General features: G+C 51.9%; 2 protein-coding genes across 3 annotated transcripts; both read right to left on the reverse strand.

Moving 5' to 3' along the window:
* Positions 1–1,703: 1,703 nt before the first annotated feature.
* LOC110592475 (dipeptidase 2-like) lies at positions 1,704–6,299 on the reverse strand. 2 transcript variants are annotated; one of them, XM_021703483.1, is made up of 10 exons: positions 6,057–6,299; positions 5,593–5,719; positions 5,181–5,310; positions 4,956–5,097; positions 4,597–4,666; positions 4,302–4,478; positions 3,868–3,952; positions 3,176–3,251; positions 2,146–2,281; positions 1,704–2,052 (listed from the first exon to the last, which is right to left on the reverse strand). In XM_021703483.1, the coding sequence occupies exons 1-10, from the start codon at positions 6,269–6,271 to the stop codon at positions 1,801–1,803; spliced, it is 1,410 nt and encodes a 469-aa protein (XP_021559158.1). In that variant the 5' UTR covers positions 6,272–6,299; the 3' UTR covers positions 1,704–1,800. The 2 variants fall into 2 exon arrangements, with proteins under 2 accessions (XP_021559158.1, XP_021559166.1); XM_021703491.1 differs by lacking the exon at positions 5,593–5,719 and having other exon boundaries at positions 5,181–5,315; positions 6,142–6,299.
* Positions 6,300–15,777: 9,478 nt separating this feature from the next.
* Positions 15,778–17,290, reverse strand: DPEP2NB (DPEP2 neighbor). The gene is made up of 2 exons (XM_021703474.1): positions 17,224–17,290; positions 15,778–16,082 (listed from the first exon to the last, which is right to left on the reverse strand). Exons 1-2 carry the CDS (start codon positions 17,288–17,290, stop codon positions 15,778–15,780), a joined length of 372 nt encoding a protein of 123 aa, XP_021559149.1.

Genomic DNA, 17,290 nt, shown 5'->3' on the forward strand with positions numbered 1-17,290 from the left:
TATTTATTTGAGAGAATGAGATAGAGAGGGCATGAGAGGGGGGGGGTGGTCAGAGGGAGAAGCAGACTCCCTGCCGAGCAGGGAGCCCGATGCGGGACTCGATCCCAGGACTCCAGGATCATGACCTGAGCCGAAGGCAGTCACTTAACCAACTGAGCCACCCAGGCACCCCGTTTAAATTTTCATACCTTCACTTCAAATGTGAAATTCAGGCATCTATGATATCCTTAATTTCTATTTGATATGCACTTTTCCCATAATAATTGGTATTTTCATTAGGTGATTTGTATATTTTCACTTTCTCAGTCTGCTTGTGTTGGCCTGAAAATGTATTACTTTTACTTCATTTTTGAAGAATATTTTCACTGTGCACAGAATGGAACACTGGTAGTTACTTTCATTCATCAGACTAAATATATTCCAGTGTGTATGGATTTCCATTATTTCTAATAAAATTCAGTTGTCAGTTGTTCCTCAAATTAATGTGATTTTAATTTAATTTAATTTTTTTTTTAGAGAGAAGCGTGTGCATGCGAGTGGGGGGTGGGGGGTGGGCGCAGAGGGAGAGGGAGAGAGAATGTCAAGCAGGCCTCAAGCAGGCTCCACATCCAGTGCTGAGCCTGACCCCCAGCTCTATCTCACGACCCCGAGATCATGACCTGAGACAAAATCAGGAGTCAGACGCTCAACTGACTGAGCCACCCAGTCTTTGAACTACACAGTTTGGGGTTATTATGAAGAGTGCTGCTTTAAATATTTCATGTGCCTTTTGGAAAACCTGTGTATGCATTCCTGTTGGATATATACCTGGGGTGAAATTACTCAGTCACGAAGTATGCATAGACTATTAGTATTAACTGTTATTTTTATTAGCCATTATGTATTATCATATGTTATTTATTATTATTAGCTGTCATTATTAGCATTAACTCTTAATTTTGGCTATTATTAAGGCAGTTGCTATTACCATTGCTGGCCTGGGGATAAGACAGTATGAGTTTCTAAGTAGCTTGTGCCTCTCAGAGAGGAAGTCCCTGAGAGGCAGGGGAGGGGGTGGGTCCACATCCAGGGAAGTTCAGTCATTGGAGGCCCATGGCTCATCATGTAGCCTGGCATTCTGGGCTCTGTCCAAATAGGAACAAAGATCATTTGTGATCCAGGCAGGTTCCCTTCTTGGGAATCTGAACCAGAGTTCCCTTCGGGATCCCCAGGTGGTGGTCAGTGGGTCAGGATGTGGACTGAGGTGAGCTATTGAGAGGCAACCCAGAAGAAGATCCACTCTCCCACAGCTGGAGCTACCCACTGTCGTCGTCGTCTTCTTTTTTTTTTTTTTTTAAGATTTTATTTATTTGACAGAGACAGAGCGAGAGAGGGAACACAAGCAGGGGGAGTGGGAGAGGGAGAAGCAGGCCTCCCTCTGAGCAGGGAGCCCGATGCGGGGCTCAATCCCAGGACCCTGGGATCATGACCTGAGCCAAATGCAGATGCTTAATGACTGAGCCACCCAGGCGCCCCGATCCACTGTCTTCTTCCAGTGCTGAGTCCAACCATCAGGGTCTTCTCTGCTCCTGCTAGTGAGACTCAGGTCTTACTTGAGTAACTGGTGGCTGAACTGCAGGGCCCCCCACCAAGCACCAGAGTTGGGAGCCTGTGCCACCAGACCCTGCCACACAGAAGGACACTCATGCCCGGTTCCATGTGTAAAACATTTATTTTCAGGAAATATTTGTGCCTGCATGATGGGGGAACATTGTGGGGTGTCTGCGGCTGCCACAGTAACATCTGGTAGGATGAACTGGGTCACCAGAACCACAGCATGAGGACTAAACAGGCAGCAATAACTGTGAGGCCTGGAGCCATGTTGGGGGGAGATTTTGACAATGATTGTTTAGGTGACTGCTTAGGTGTCCAATGCGCTGAAGTTAGTTTCTGGTCTGGAGCCAGGTACTGTGTCTGATGCAGACGTGAGAGAACAGAGCGGCAAGAACTGCCCAGCTGCTCATCCGGGAACTCATCCTCCAGGGGGCTTTGCCCCTTACTTGCCTCCCGTACCTGGAAGTAGCAGTCAGGGGTCAGCAGCTCCCAGAGCAACTCCAACACACTTGCTCAGGCCCATGTGCTACTCTTTTGCCCAGGCCAGCATACCTGTTCCACCTGTCTGAAGACCCGCAGCAGGTTTCCACGAAGGACACCCTGGAGCTCTTCCTCACTCCAGCCACGACTCAGCAACTCCTCTATCAGAACCGGGTACGTGGACACATCCTCCAGCCCCTGAGGGAATCTGTGTGGCCGCGAGCCAACCAGCTGTGGAACCTCAGCCCTGTTCCCTGTTCATGACTCAGAACCACAGCCCCATGTATCCAGGTCTCCTGAACCCCAGCTCTGGTCAGATATGGGAAAGGGAGACTTGGAGAGGGTAAGTGATTCACACCTGCTCTTTATCCTGCAAAAGGAAGCTCTTAACCACTTTGAATATTCATAAAAACTCATTGAATTGTACTGTTAAGATCTATGCTGGGACGCCTCAGTGGCTCAGTCAGTTAAGCATCCCACTCTTGATATCAGCTCAGGTCTCGATCTCAGGGTCATGAGTTCAAGCCCCATTTTGGGCTCCACACTGGGCATGGAGCCTATTTAAAAAAAAACACAAAAAGATCTATGCCTTTCACTGAATACAAAGTTTCCCTCCATTTATAAAAAGAAGAAAAGCTTTTTAAGAACTGGGTTGACCTCCTGGAGGCACAGACCCAGCTGCAGGCAGAGGAAAGGGTCAGTTCACACCAGACCTTGCTTAAGAGTCTGTTCGGAAGCAGTGGGTCAGGGGCACCCTGGCTGGCTTGGTCGGAAGAGCATGTGACTCTTGATCTCGGTATTGTGAGTTGAAGCCCCATATTGGGTGTAAAGATTAGTTAAATAAATAAAACTTAAAAAAAGAAGCAATAGGTCTACTGGCACTAAGGGTGGGTGCACCTGCTGGGCAGATGATGATGATGATGACCTAGAGTGGGGCCAAGGGGTCACAGACAAACAGAAGGGCCCAGGAAACAGACTCTGGGTGTGGAGAGATGCGAGGTGGGCCTAAAGGCTATGAGGACCACGGTGTCATGGGCATGGGGACTGTCAAGGCCCTACTGTGGCACAGCCAGCCCCAGACAAGCCGTAGAGAAGCGCTTACCGTCTGGCCCCATCATAATCTCCGCCAATCCCAATGAACTTGGATCCAATGACTGCCCTGATGTAGTCAAAGTGATCTGGGGGATAGAGAGTCAGCAGTGTGGGACTTCCAGGGCAGGGGGGCTGGGGACTGCACTCTACTGATTCCCTTTCTTGCAGCCCGTAGGCCACACAGGCCAGTTCCTGGCACCCAGTGTACCAACTTGAGGAAGCTGATCCCAGTTGACTCTAGACTGGAATTTAGATTTGGAGTGGAACCCATTTGGGCCATTTCTCATCCAGGATCACCCTGCCTCCAGTCTCCTTGAGAACCATGGGGGCTCCTTTCCATGGGTGTGGACGATGAGCAAGAGACAAAGAATACAACTGACAAAGACCACAGAGACTTAAGGGGTTGCCCAGGTCTTGGTCAGAGGCAGGGGTAGGGAGCTCTGGGAGCCCCTGCAGAGGCACAGATGGTTGGCACCTGGGCTCTATGTCTGACTGCCTCCCTTATGCCCATGAGTATCGTAGTTACCAACTCTGTGTCTTCAGTTCCACATGGCACCAAGGTGCTTTATACCGTCCATCACTGAGTTTTTAGGAGCTGTCTACAGCCGAGAATGGGTCAGACCACTGGGGCTGTACTAAGGCCCTCCACCCAAGGCTTCAGGTCCAAATCAGAGTTATTCAGAGAGCCCAGGCAGGGCTTACCTGCCACAGTGGACACGTTGGCTAACAGGTTGCATGGCAGCACCCCTGCTGACAAAGACACCATCACGATGCCTCCATTCTTCTTCTGCAGGGGCGGACAAATGGACATTCAGCTTCGACCCCAGCACAACTACCTGCCTCTAGGCTCCTGTGAGGAAGATGTTCATCTCTGGCTTTGAGTTCAGAGGAGACTTCACCTCTAGGTTTGTGTGAATGGAGGGGTCTCAGCTCTTGTTGGGATGGAAATGTCTTGGAGCATTTGCCACTTAGAACCCCCACACCTGAGTTCAAGAATTCAGGGGCTGTGGACTGTGGGTTTGTGGGGCAGATGTTCAGTCTAGGGTTTGAGGAAGATGAGGGAACAGGGGCTCAGGCTCAAGGGCTCCTGGTTTAAACCTCTAGCTTGAGGTTTGAGGGCCAGGGCAGTCTCTCACCAGAAGCTGTAGGATATCGTCAGGAACGTTCCTGGCATTCTTGCACACACCTCGGGCAGCCGAGTGGGAAAAGATCACAGGTGCCTGCGACACTTCCAAGGCTCGCCGAGCCACAGTGTCTGAGACATGCGACAAATCTACCATCATGCCCAAGCGGTTCATTTCCACCACCACCTTCTGCAGGGACAGGTTGGGGAAAGGGCATCAGGGGTGCACATGCCCATGCATTTTTCTGTAGGGAACTGGTGGGACATGCACATTCATGGGGGACAGGGTAGGGAACTAGGGTCCTCACCTCACCGAAGCTGGTCAGCCCACTGACATTGTTGTGGAAGGAATGGATGCCTTTAGCTGAGCTCTCTGCCCTGCAGGATGACCAGGAGGCAGTCTGAATGGTGGCCATGACTTGGCTACAAGAGCCTATTGAATCCTCTATACCAGCAACCCCCTGGAGCAAGAGCAGAGACCCAAGCTGGGCTGTGCCTGGCACGAGGCAGTCCCTACTGGGAATCCAGTCTTGCTCTGGGAACCCCTGCTCCCCTCCCCACTCCAGGGTCAGTGCCAGATCCCAGGGGTAAAGCTTGGTCTGAGCCCCAGTGTGATCTTGGGCAGATGCCTGTGTCAGTGGGCGCATACCATTTGCACTATGCTCACCAGGGTGTGTTGCAGGTGTGAGTGAGGGTCAGGTAGCGCACACCCAGCACATAGAAGGTACGCAAGATGGAAAGGCTGCTGTCCAGCGAGTGGCCACCCTCCACACCAATGAGGCAAGCCAGCTTCCGGGTGTTGTTCAGAGCTGGGGGCAGGTAGGTCAGGTGATCACTTTCAGAGGCTGGAGTATTCAAACAAGTCCCTAACAACCCCCACCCGTCTGCCTACCTTTAACTGAAGTCACAAGCTCCAACTCAGAATAGGAGGCGCACATGCGGCGGATGAGGTCAATTTGCTCCAGGGTGAGGCGCAGGGCATCCCGTTCCTGGGTCTGGCATGGGACGTAGGCTGACCAGAACTGGGGGAAGGCCATGGGTTGGCTTGGGCAGGGGTTGCTTTGGAGCTCCATGGGCTTCTCCCCTTCACAGCCCACACAGCAAAAATGGTCACTTGTAATGCACTGCTTATTCTGTAGTACTTGGATGCCCACCAAACTAGCTCACTGTGACCCCTGCAGCCCCCAGCATCCATGTTGTAGCATTTTGGGGGGCTGTAAGGTAACTGAGTTCCCATGTGATTAACCTGTGGTCTCTGGGGCCCCCACACTCCCTCTCAACCATGCTGTGCGTCAGTGTGGTACCTGGGCGCCCACGAGACCATCTCTAAGCCTGTCCAGGCTGGTCTGGCCACGGCTGAAATTGCGCAGATTGACATCCTGTAGCCCGTTGCGGTAAAACTGCCTCAGCACAATTGGCATGTCGTTGTGGCTGGAGGGTGAGCAAGGCAAGATCCGGTCAGGGGCAAATGGGTGGGCTCCTTAAGCCTTGGGATCAAGCGGGACATGAGCCAACTTTGGTGGGGGGGATGCCCCCCCCCACCACCACACTGTCACACAGACTATACTAGGACCCCTTGAGCACTAGGCTGGGGGCTTCCCAGCAGGGGCGCAATGACAGAGGAAGGGAAAAGGCGCCCATGGATGATGGGAGAGTGCATCCAGGGGTGGTATGAGGGAGCTTCCTCACTAGCCCTGCACGCTGAGAACTCCTTCCCCGCTTTGAGGTGGGCTCAGTCTCCACGCGCCCCCACACCGCACCTACGCACCCGTCCACGAGACGGAAGTCCCGCATCAGGGCCCGCGCGCGCTCCCGCAGACTTGGGGCGCTGGAGGTGGCCGGCAGGGTCCGGGAGCTGGGGGTTCCCTGTGTGGTCTGGGCATGGGTTATCGGCCGCGGCAGCAGCAGAGACAGCAGGAGCAGGAGACGCAGCAGCGGTCGCCGGCGGATGGCGGGGGTACTCTCGAGGCCCAGGGGCTGCATGCTGCGCAGGGCAGGACAGGCAGGCAGGGGCCGGTGTCTGGAGCCTGAGATGGATGGCGAGGGGCAGAGAGCGACGATAAAGTTTAGAGCGTCGACTCGGACCACGCGGCGGCGCCGTCTGGCAAGGGGAGAACGGACTCACAAGACCCTGGACCTGGGCTCTCCGCCTAGGCACGCGCTCCGCCTCCTCCCGCCCCCCGTCCCCGCCCCCGTCCCCGTCCCCGCCCCCAGCCTACAGGACACCACCCTCTGGGCGGGCTCTCTCTGCTGTCCCCTCTCTCCTCATCCCCAGTGTTCCGAGGGACTGACCCAGGTTGCTCTGCTGCTGCCTCTAACCTTGCTCTGCAAGAGAGAAGGCTTGGGGTGCTCCTCCCAGAGAGTAGCCCGCGGCCCTGAGGCCTCTGTCAACGACATCACGTCCCCAGTTTGCCTGCATCCTGCACCAGCCACCCTGAGGGCTACATGCAAATGTCTCTGGCCACAGTACTCTGAGCTCTCGGATTCCTGGGCTGAGCCACAGCGAGGGTGGGGTCGGGAGCCGAGAGTTTCTGGAAATGAGGGGTTAACCTGGTGGACTTTGCATTCAGGAAGAGGCCCTTTGCCCCTGACCTCTCTCTCCCCTACCTTACTTCCTTGCCTACTTGTCCATCCCCTGGGGGACTCAAGCCTGAACTGGGAACTGTCAGGGGCACCCCTCCCCCAGTCTTCCCGTCAGTCTCAGGAAAGAGGTCCCTCCTCAGCAGATGCTACACTGGGTCTGAAAGGAGGGATTTGGGGGATGTGAACTGAGCAACCTTCTGGGGAGGGTCAGGGATGGTTTACTGAACAGAGCAGGAACTCAGTAAGCTGTTTGAGTGGAAGGAAATTAAGTCATTTTTAGGGCAGCAGAGTACCTTCCCCCCCATCCCAGCAACATTCCTCCCAGAACTGCTGGCTGAGCTGTTGATCAGGATCCCACCTACCTCAGTGTGGAAGCTCTGTCTTCATTGAAGTCAGAAGTGTGGCTCCTAAGGAAAAGGCCTGGCATCTGGGTTCTGAGGCTACATCCGCCTTATCTTCTAGCTCCTGTGGCTCTAGCTCTCCCAGAAATCTCTAGGCTGAGTTGCGTTCTTCCTCTGAAGGCCCCACCCTCATCACCCTAGTTTACTCCTCCAAGAACCACCTCCCTACACACACACACACACACACGCACGTGCACACACACACACACACACACACCCAGAATGCATCTTTTCCCCGAAGCTCTGCCACTGAGATGCTTCATGGTCTCTGCTCAAACTCCTTCCTCCCCAGCCTCTCAAGGTCCTACTGTGAACCTTGGCACCCTTTGGAGCTGCTTGACCTTTGGGACCTTTTCCAGGTAGCAGGAGTGACCAGTGCAGGGGTAGTGACCAAGTCTGAAGACTGGAGACCTTAGAAACCACCCTAGAAAGGAAATGAGCAAAAAACTGCCAGCTTGGGTGTATTTGAGTGATTGTGCATATGCTGGTGCCCAGTGCAGGCAGGCAGGGGTGAAGGGCAAACCAGTGGCACTGTGCTCAAGGTGGGTCTGCTCTCTGACTACTGCAACTGGAGGGTTGTCTGGGCAGCCCCACTGCAGAGTGTGCGTCCCCTAGGGTATGTCCTTGCCCTGGGTAGCTGGGGAACCCAAACTCAGACCTGGCTCCCTCCTTTCTCCCCCTATCCCCAGCAGCCCCACACCCACTCATGAAGCCAGCAAGTGGGGAAACGGAGGAGAAACTCTTGGATCGGCTGGTCTCCAAGACAAAAATGTTGGTTTGGGGAATAAACAACTTCTCTATTCCACTGTTAATAGCCTCCCAGGAAGTAGGGAGTATAAACAATTGAAGAGGTAGGGAGGAAATCCAGGATAAACAGCAGCTGCTGACAGAGAAATAAGAAGGGAGAGTTTAGGGGTTTTTTTTTTTTTAAAGATTTTATTTATTTATTTGACAGAGAGAGACACAGTGAGACCGGGAACACAAGCAGGGGGAGTGGGAGAGAGAGAAGCAGGCTTCCCGCGGAGCAGGGAGCCGGATGTGGGGCTCAATCCCAGGACCCTGGGATCATGACCTGAGCCGAAGGCAGACGCCCAACGACTGAGCCACCCAGGCGCCCTGAGAGTTTAGTTTTTTGAGGTTTGTTAGCTTTTCTCCAGGGGCCAGATGTCTTACACCCCAAGACTTGGAGGAAACTCTAGCCCAGCACAGGCAGGCAGGTGAACCAGAGCAAGTGGGCACCATCTCTGTAGAAGATCAGCCAGGCAGAATAATTTTCAGTAATGTTCAACTTCAGTCCTTAAACTAACTAGCATTGCTAGTCATGGCCTTGAGGTGACCATACAAAGCCAATCACAGAAACACAGACAGACCTAGACCCTTATACACGCAGGGACATGTAAACACTCATACTCAAGTAGCAAGCAGGTTTTAGCCAACCGAGTGAGTGGACTGTTCTCCTTTTTACCTCTCCCGAGGCCATCTCTCTGCCCTGTCCTGTGCAGGGGGAAATAAACACACACTAGTGAAGCCTCCTTGTCCCATTCCTTCCTTCCTCCCCTCCCCCCTCCCTCCCCCTTCCTTCCTTCCTTCCTCCCTCCCTCCCTCCCTCCCTCCCTCTCTCCCTCCCTTCCTTGTCCTTCAGAAGACTCCAGTATCTGTGGACAGACCTGGACAATTTGGGAGGAGGGGCTATGAGAAATTATCCAGGTGCTTGCTGGCAGTGGACACAAGAGGAAATGGGGGAAGCCCAGGGTCTGGCTCCAGAGCTGACCTGAACGTCATCTGTGACGTCTCCTCCCCTCTGCCCCCTTCTCCCTTTTAACAGCATCTCCAGATCATTCTGGTTCAACCCCCAAACATCTCCCAGGGGTGTCTTCTCCATTCCCACTAACTCTTCCCCAGTACCAGTCACTTTCATCTCTCACCTCCTCCTGGTCTCCCCATTTCCAGTCCATTCCCCAAATGAACAGCCAGACCTATCTCTCTTTGAGAAGAATCTATCATCCTCTTGCCTAAAGTTCTTCTGTTCCTTCCTGTTGCTCTTAGGATACAGGTTTCCCCACTAGCTGAAGTCAGAACTTCCCCATGAAGCCTTTCATAAGTCAGAATGGCGTAAAGCGATGAGTACCCTAGGTTTTGGAAAGTTTGCATCATGCCACCTTGCCTTTACAAAAGACCTACATTAGTGCCTGTTTTTACTAACCAAAAGAAATCTGGAGAGGATTTTTGCTTTTAGGAAAAAGCCATTACCATACTCATGTACCAAATGCTTTTATTTGGCTGGCCTCTCTAGTCTCAGCAAATGGCATAAACCCTGTTGTTGCCTTCTTGCTTTGCGGCCTACTACCATGGGGCCTTGTACGTGCTGTTCCCTTAAGCCTCCCACTCGTGGGGCTGCTGAGGCAGGGCCAGTGTAGGCAAAGGGGTATGTGAGTAAGCACCCTCTCTTCTAATTCCTCACCTATGTAGTGTTTACCTAAATCAAGACCTGCAGAGGATGCAGTGGTAGAAACAGGCTTCTCCTGGGTCCAAGCTTACTTTCGTGGCAGAGCTGACCTAACACCACTGATCTCCAGTGTATTACAAGAATATGCAGGGAAGAAGGCTGTCAGACTGAGTGACAGGCCACTTCACATGCTCAGAACGCAGGAGTGGGGCAGAAGCAGGGGCTTCCTCAGTATCCAGCATTGCCCGGGTGATGTTCGTCCTCATTCAGGGCTCCTTGCACCTGGAGACTCATGCTGCCCCTACTTTTTTCTGGGTGTTACGCTGGTTCTGCTGCCACGATGACAGAGCCTAATTCCCAAGTCACAACAGTCTCTCTGGCCAGAAGACAGCCTGGCCACCACGGACACACATCCTCTAATCACAAAGCTAAGGCTACCCTTCCAGAAGTGGCCAACAGGTAGCACATTTTCCTTCAAAAGGCAGTCACCGTCCACTTTGCTAGGTAAGCACGAGTGCCTCTCTGTCTCCCGTTTCCAGCCGGCCTTCTCCCTATTCCCACCTTTGTCTTCCACGTCCTTGCCCGCCTTCCTGTCCATCTTGGGTCTCTTGCAGCCAGACTCAGCCTGATTTCAGGCAGTATGGAGGATCCAGTACACAGGGTCCCCAGAGCAAAGGCACCGTGGTGTCTGGCAGGCTTTAAGTGTCTGACAGGGCTGTTTCCTGGGACCAGATATTTCGGTGATTTAGGGGTGAAGCCCACAGGGCTTGGGACTCCCGTCCTGAGGTTGGTTTGCATGCCGTCCCATGTTCTTGAGGTCTTGCCATCAGCTGGGGGGAGGCTGGACGGGCAGGGGCTATAGGAGTTTGACTGAGGAAGATCCTATAGGGAGTGCCTGAGATTCAGATGGCACCTTCTGAACTGTGATATTCAGTCGCCTGGAGAGGGGGCATATCATGGAGAACCTGACAAATCCAAACCCTCTTCAGTAACTTACTCTCTTTAAAAACAGGAGCGTGGATGAGCCTCTCCGATTGCTCAGGTTCAGGTTTGCTGGAACCTTTCCCTCCTCCTCCTCCTGGCCTTTGTCCGTATCCTCCTCACAGCAGCCTGCAGTCAGTCGCTGGCCCTGCCGAAGTTGGCAAGTGAACTCAGTGAGGCCATGACCACCATATTCTGGCCCCTAGTGCCAGACCTGTGCACAGCAAAGGCTCAACCAACATTCCTTGAAGAGCGAGTCGACTTGGAGCTCAGCAGACTGCTGCCTTTCCTTCCTTCATGGAGCAAGGGCATGTGACAACAGGGACAACGTGCCAGAGCAGCCAAAGCTACTGTGTGTCCAGAGCTGTGCTACCAGTCTCATGCATCGTAGTCCGATTGATCTTAATGATAGCCCACAAGGTAGGTTTTTAGCAGCCTCATTTTCTAGGTGGGAAAATTGAGGTTCATCTTGGTGAAACTGACAGGTGGAGCTGGGATTTGAAACCAAAATTCCCTTACTCCTAGATTTTTTCAGCTTTGAGCTTTCTGATTCTGTTCTCCATCTCGGACCACTGCGGGTATGAAGCAGTTGCCCCAGCTAACAGATGCCCTTTCTTGATCTCTGTAGCCCTCTGTCTGGAGGCCTCCCTGAACACTGGGCAGAGGGAATTCATAAATTTGGGGGCAACTTGTGAGGACAATGGGACTGAGTTTGTGGTGGAGGAATGTACTTAGCTTCCTGATGTCCAGGGCTCTCTGGGACCCCAGGCCAGAGCTACTCAAGAGTTTTTATCTCTCTGGGCTCGCTCTCTGTGGGTGCTCCAGGCCCATGTGGGGAGAGAACTTTGGAGAATGACTACCAGCCATTTGGTAAAGTCTGTCCTGTCTGCTTCTGCACATGCCACCCACTTCCTGTTCACCACTGCCAGGCTCACCAAAGTTGGACTGGCCTGGCCCTGTCTTCAGTGTGGCTTCATGGGACATAAGGCAGCCATTTGGGGAAACCAGTGATGGCAGAGAGAATAGCCTCCTGGCCCGAGGACGGAACCCTCCTTGAGCCTGGCTGAAGGGGAAGAAAGGGTAGGGAGGCCAGCAGCTGCACATGCCCTCGGGGCCAAGTCAGATTGGGGTTCCATGGACTTCTTGACTTTCAGCTGCTGCTTCTCTCACCAGGAGAGGCTTCAAGTCCCTTACATCCTCTGTTTGTTTAGGCGTTCCCCACTGATCACCCCCTGGAGCTGGCCCCGTGCTGGGGTATGCTGTGAAGGGGCTGGACAAGTTTCCAGCAGTTATCTACAACATCTACTGACAGAAGCATCTGGAAGAGTGGGCTGTGTGCACACCAAGTGCTGGGAACTGGCTCTGACCAAACAAACATCTATGATGCGGCATATGGGATTTTTTTCAGTTAGCCTCAAGTTCAGACTTGCTGTCCCTTTGCTCAACCTAGCCTGCTTATCTCTGAGGCCTGTCAGACCAGCAACAACATGCTGTACACAGCATACCCTGCCTCAGAGCCCTCCATGCTTCCTGTGTTCATGCAGGAGGGCTGCCCTCCTCTGCCTGGCTGCCGTGGCTCCCACCTGCTAATTTATGCTATGAAGCCAACCCCCCTTCACCCCGAGTCCTCACTGATTCCAAATCTGGCTGATGAACATCAGGCTGCACCTGAGAAGCTTTAAAAAAAAATCTCTTTTAACTTATTAGGGTAATTTCAAACATGAAAAAGTAGAAGAGTATATTGAACCCCTATGTACCAGTCGTCCAGCTTCAACAATTGTGGATGGCCCATCTTGTTTCATTTATACCTTACTCATTTATACTTTCTACAGAATATTTTAAGGCAAATCAAACATTTATTCCATCCATATTTAAGTTTGCATCTCTAAAAGATAACGGCTCTTTTTAAAAGACAACTACCAAACCATTATGGCACCTAAGAGAGTCACAATACTTCCTTAATATCATAAATTATCTATTATGTTCAAATTTCCCTGATTGCCTAATTTTTATTTTTTTATTTTATTAATTTTTTAAAAGATTTTATTTATTCATTTGAGACACAGAGATACAGAGAGAGAGAAAAAGCATGAGCAGGGAGAGATGGAGAGGGAGAGGGAGAGGGAGAAGCAGGCTCCCCACTGAGCCAGGAGCCCAGACGTGGGGCTCGATCCCAGGACCCTGGGATCATGACCCGAGCTAAAGGCAGATGCTCAACCATCTGAGCCACCCAGGCGCCCTGGGACTAATTTTTAAATAATTGTTTTGATTATAATGTAGATAAGGCCACCCACATTGCATTTGGTTGTTATATCTCTTAATGCATGGGTTCCTCTTCCCTCCTTCCTTGCAATTTGTTTGTTGAAAAAATCATGTCCTTTGTCCTTTAGAGTTTTGGAATTGTCTTAGAACTTGCTGATTGCATCCCATGGTGTCATTTAACAGGTTCCTCTGTCACTTGTATTTCCTATAAAATCACGATTATGGGAAAAATTTAAAACGGCAGGTTTCCAGATTCCTCCTGGAAAAATGTATTCAGTAGGACTGGTGTAGGCACTGGGGATCTCTAGTTTTCCTAAGAGTCTGCCCCATGAGTCTGTTTGCCTCATGTTTGGGAATTGCCAACCTACCTGACTCCTCCAGGGTCACAAATCTTCCTCAGTCACACCAAGTTTCAGAGAGCAACATGGGGTTCTAATCTCCAGCAGTGGGTAGTGGGAGTCGCTGCAGGAAGAGGCATTAGCTGTGTTTTGTGGGTTAACTGAGACTCACAGTGGGAACTCCCCAGGGCCTGTGCCTCCTTCCTCTAACCCAGGTTAGGGAAACTTCTTAAGTTATCAGGATCTTTCCTGGCCTTTGGGGTGCCAGAAGAGGAGAAACACTCTTGCTGGTGTGGCCCTTGGGGGTGAGCGTGCTGTCCACAGGGTGAGTGGCTTCACCTGGGCCTGAGAGCTACAAGCTGCTGACAGTGCCCACTTTGGATCTGGGAAGCTAAGGCACGTGGACCTGGCACACAGGGCCACACATACCCTGTGCGCTTTCTTCTCTGCTGATATTCCCCCACCCCCACTCCCTAGGACCAACTGTCCCCTTAACTGCTGAGAGAGACATTCCATGGGTAACAGCCAGCACCCCACTGCCATGGCACACAGTAGTCAGAATGCTCTTTTTAGCATCTATGTCTGATCATTTCACTACCCTGCTCAACTTCTTCCCATGACTTTCCCATCACACTTAAGATCCACATTCCTCACCATGGCTGACAAGGCCTGCTGTGGTCTGGCCCATGCCTGCTTCTCCAACCACATCTTTCATTCTTCTCTCTCTGGCCACAAGCCTTTCTGTTGGTCCCACAACAGGCCAGCCTCATTCCTGCCTCAGGGTCTTTGCTCCTGCCATTTCCTCCTCCAGGAATTGTCTCCCTCCAACTCTTCACAGGATTCCTTCACCCCTTCACTGAGATGTTGCCTCCTCAGAGAAGGCTCCCCTGACTACTTTGTGGAACCTAGCACCCCCTCATGCCTCTATCCTTTTATCCCATCTTACTTTTCTTTATTGCACTTATAACTAGTTGAAATTATATCTTTTACTTATCTCTTCCTTTAGTTTCTGGGTGCTATGAGGAGAGGGGCTTCAATCATCTTGTTCACTAATATAGCCCAAGCAACCAGCAGGTGCTCAATAAATATTTATGGAGTAGGGGCACCTGGGTGTCTCAGTCATTAAGCGTCTGCCTTCGGCTCAGGTCGGGATCGAGCCTCGCATCGGGCTCCCTGCTCCACGGGAAGCCTGCTTCTCCCTCTCCCACTGCCCCTGCTTGTGTTCCCTCTCCCGCTGTCAAATAAATAAAATCCTTAAAAAATTTTTGTGGAGTAAATGGATAGAGATGGGTGGATTGACAGAACGTCTTCTCAGTCCTGCCTCTCATCTTAGACACACACACACACACACACACACATATGCACGCACATGTGCACACACAGAGGGAAGTTCTCATCAGGCTCTGCATTTCTTTCTTTTTTTTTTTTTTTAAGATTTTATTTATTTGCGAGAGAGAGAATGAGAGACAGAGAGCATGAGAGGGAGGAGGGTCAGAGGGAGAAGCAGACTCCCCGCCGAGCAGGGAGCCCGATGCGGGACTCGATCCCGGGACTCCAGGATCATGACCTGAGCCGAAGGCAGTCACTTAACCAACTGAGCCACCCAGGCGCCCCAGGCTCTGCATTTCTTAAAGAACCTGCCCGGGTCCTGCCCCGATTTGTACAGGTGTTGCTGTGAGAGCCACACAGTTAGAAGCTGCACTCAGGGGTCTTTTTTGGAGGCAGGTCTCAGAGCACCAGGTTCCCCATGTGGGAATGTACTTTCAGGCAACAAGGAGGTTTGGGGCCTGGCCTTGGACAAGCTGGATTTCAAGTCAAATATGTTAGACAAAATCATTTTATTGAACAGTAAGAAATCCCACTGGGGCCAGAAAGGGATGGGAATGAAGGAGCACGTGAGCCTCAGTGGTGGTGCCGCCCCACCCAACTCTCTCCATTTACTTCCTGCACTGGGGAGCGGATCTTCCTGGGTCTCTTTATTCTGCCTCCTGGCACTCCAGACAAGAGGCTCCCTGGGTAGACACAAATTGCTTTTTTCAGTTTCAAAAAGCCCAGCTCTTCTTGGTTTGTGTTGATGGCTGCTGGCAATGACTCGGGGCGGGAGTCTATCTGATAGGTGGGCTCCTGCTGAGACTACTATGAACCCTCTCTCTGCTCCTGGATCCTCCTTGGCTCAAAGAGTCAGACTTTTCTTTATTCTTCTCAAGAAGGGACTCTAGAGTATTGAGCAGAGAAACATCAGGTTTTCTTCCAGGCCAGTTTCCACCCTGGGATGTTCAGAGCAGCCTCTCGTTTCAAGTCTCGGTTTCTAAGGCTCCTTGCCCATGGCCAGTTAGTATGGAAGGAGGCTCCTGGCCGACGAAGGCTCAGACAGAACGGCTCAGGTTCTAACCTCCAGTGGTGGGCAAAGGGGGTCACTGCAGGAAGAGGCATTAGCTATCTTAGGCGGTTAAACGTTTGCCATCTCTGTAGAGTGGCTCAGCCAGCAAGCTTCTGTGGGGTCAGCCTCCTGCCACCATGCTGCAATCGCCGAATTTTGGGGCTGGAGCAACCTAGGTCTTTATCCGACTCTGCGAAAGCTCGATGTCTCTTGGGAGCCCGGCTGGGAATTGGTTTCTCTGCTTCCGCCTTTGCTGGGGTGGCCACAGGAGCATCCCCATAGGTCCGGTAACCACCAACCAGGCAGTATGTTTCCCCATGCCAGCCCACCTGGGTTTCTCCACACCCTCGGTAGAGGACATGGTAGTGACCAGGTGTAGGAGGAGAAGTGGGAGGTACTGCTGCTGGAAAGAAAATCAGATCTCATCAGTCATTTCTGCTGTATACAGTGACTTGCCAGGACCTCCCCTCTCATGTCTCTCCCTGTTTCTGGCTGAAGCCCTTTAATCTGCTTGGTATCCAAAACACAGACTTGGCCCATCACCTCTATGAGTCCCCTAGAGAAGGAATATGGCTGCAATAGCGATTCTGTGGAGCTTAGGGCAGCAGCAGGAGACCTGGAAATCTGTCCCCCATTCTCAGAGGAAACCGTAGAACCTGAAAATAGTTGCAGCCAGGATCCCTTCCATGTCTCCCTTCCACAGCAGAAAAAGCATTTCTTAAGGTCTGTCACTTCTGAGGCTTTAATGGAAATACCTTTCAGGTGTTGAAAAAAATAATATAAATGGGCTAAGAACCCCTCCCACCTTGGCAACTCCTCTTGGGCCCCATTCACACTGCCTCTTTCAACCACACTGATCTCTAGCCCTCTGATACTTTTACCTAGATTAGGAAAAGGCCAAATACGGAGGCAGAGTGAGCAGGAGCTTCAGAGCCAGATTCTGGGTAGCAAGTCTAGGCTCACGTCAACCCAACCTCCTAGGACGCCATTTCATCAGCCCTCTAGTCTTGTATCACTCATCACTCTCCTTGGCTCTTCTGTTCTTCCCATCGATATGACACCACCTTTCCCCAGTATTCAGCAGCTCAGTCTGGGGGTGTTTCTGAGGGGACCCATGTGTGTGTCTACCTGACAGCACGGTGAAGGTGCCTGGGTTTGAAGGGGAGGTTCATGAGTAGCCCTCAACAGTTCTTCCTCAAACTGCTCCATTTATCACTTGCCAACAAAAATTCACTTGACTTTCTTTCCCTAAGGGGCCAATCAGGAAAGGGTCAGAATGGAAAAGTAGCTTGTAGCCCAAAAGGGAAGGCTGCATTTATAAAGATTAGAAGCTTTCTGAATAGTTGCCCAGGGATGTCCTTTCACTTGTCCTCAGCAGGGAGCAGGGACACCGTAAGTCCCTGAGGGGGCCCCAGGCCACTTGTTCTACTTACAGCTGGTTACGTTCTGAGGTGTGGTGGGGAAGCCCCAAAGGAACATGTGGCCGCCAGGTGGAGTTGTGTGTACACCAGTGACTCTTGGACAGATGCCTGGCCTAGGCCTACCTGCTGTGCTGCCCTCCCAGGGCACAGAGGACAAGTTAGAATGAATATAGAAGATCCGGTCAGACAT

Source organism: Neomonachus schauinslandi, chromosome 16 (genome assembly GCF_002201575.2).
Source record: "Neomonachus schauinslandi chromosome 16, ASM220157v2, whole genome shotgun sequence".
In the NCBI taxonomy this organism is placed as follows: Eukaryota; Metazoa; Chordata; class Mammalia; order Carnivora; family Phocidae; genus Neomonachus; species Neomonachus schauinslandi.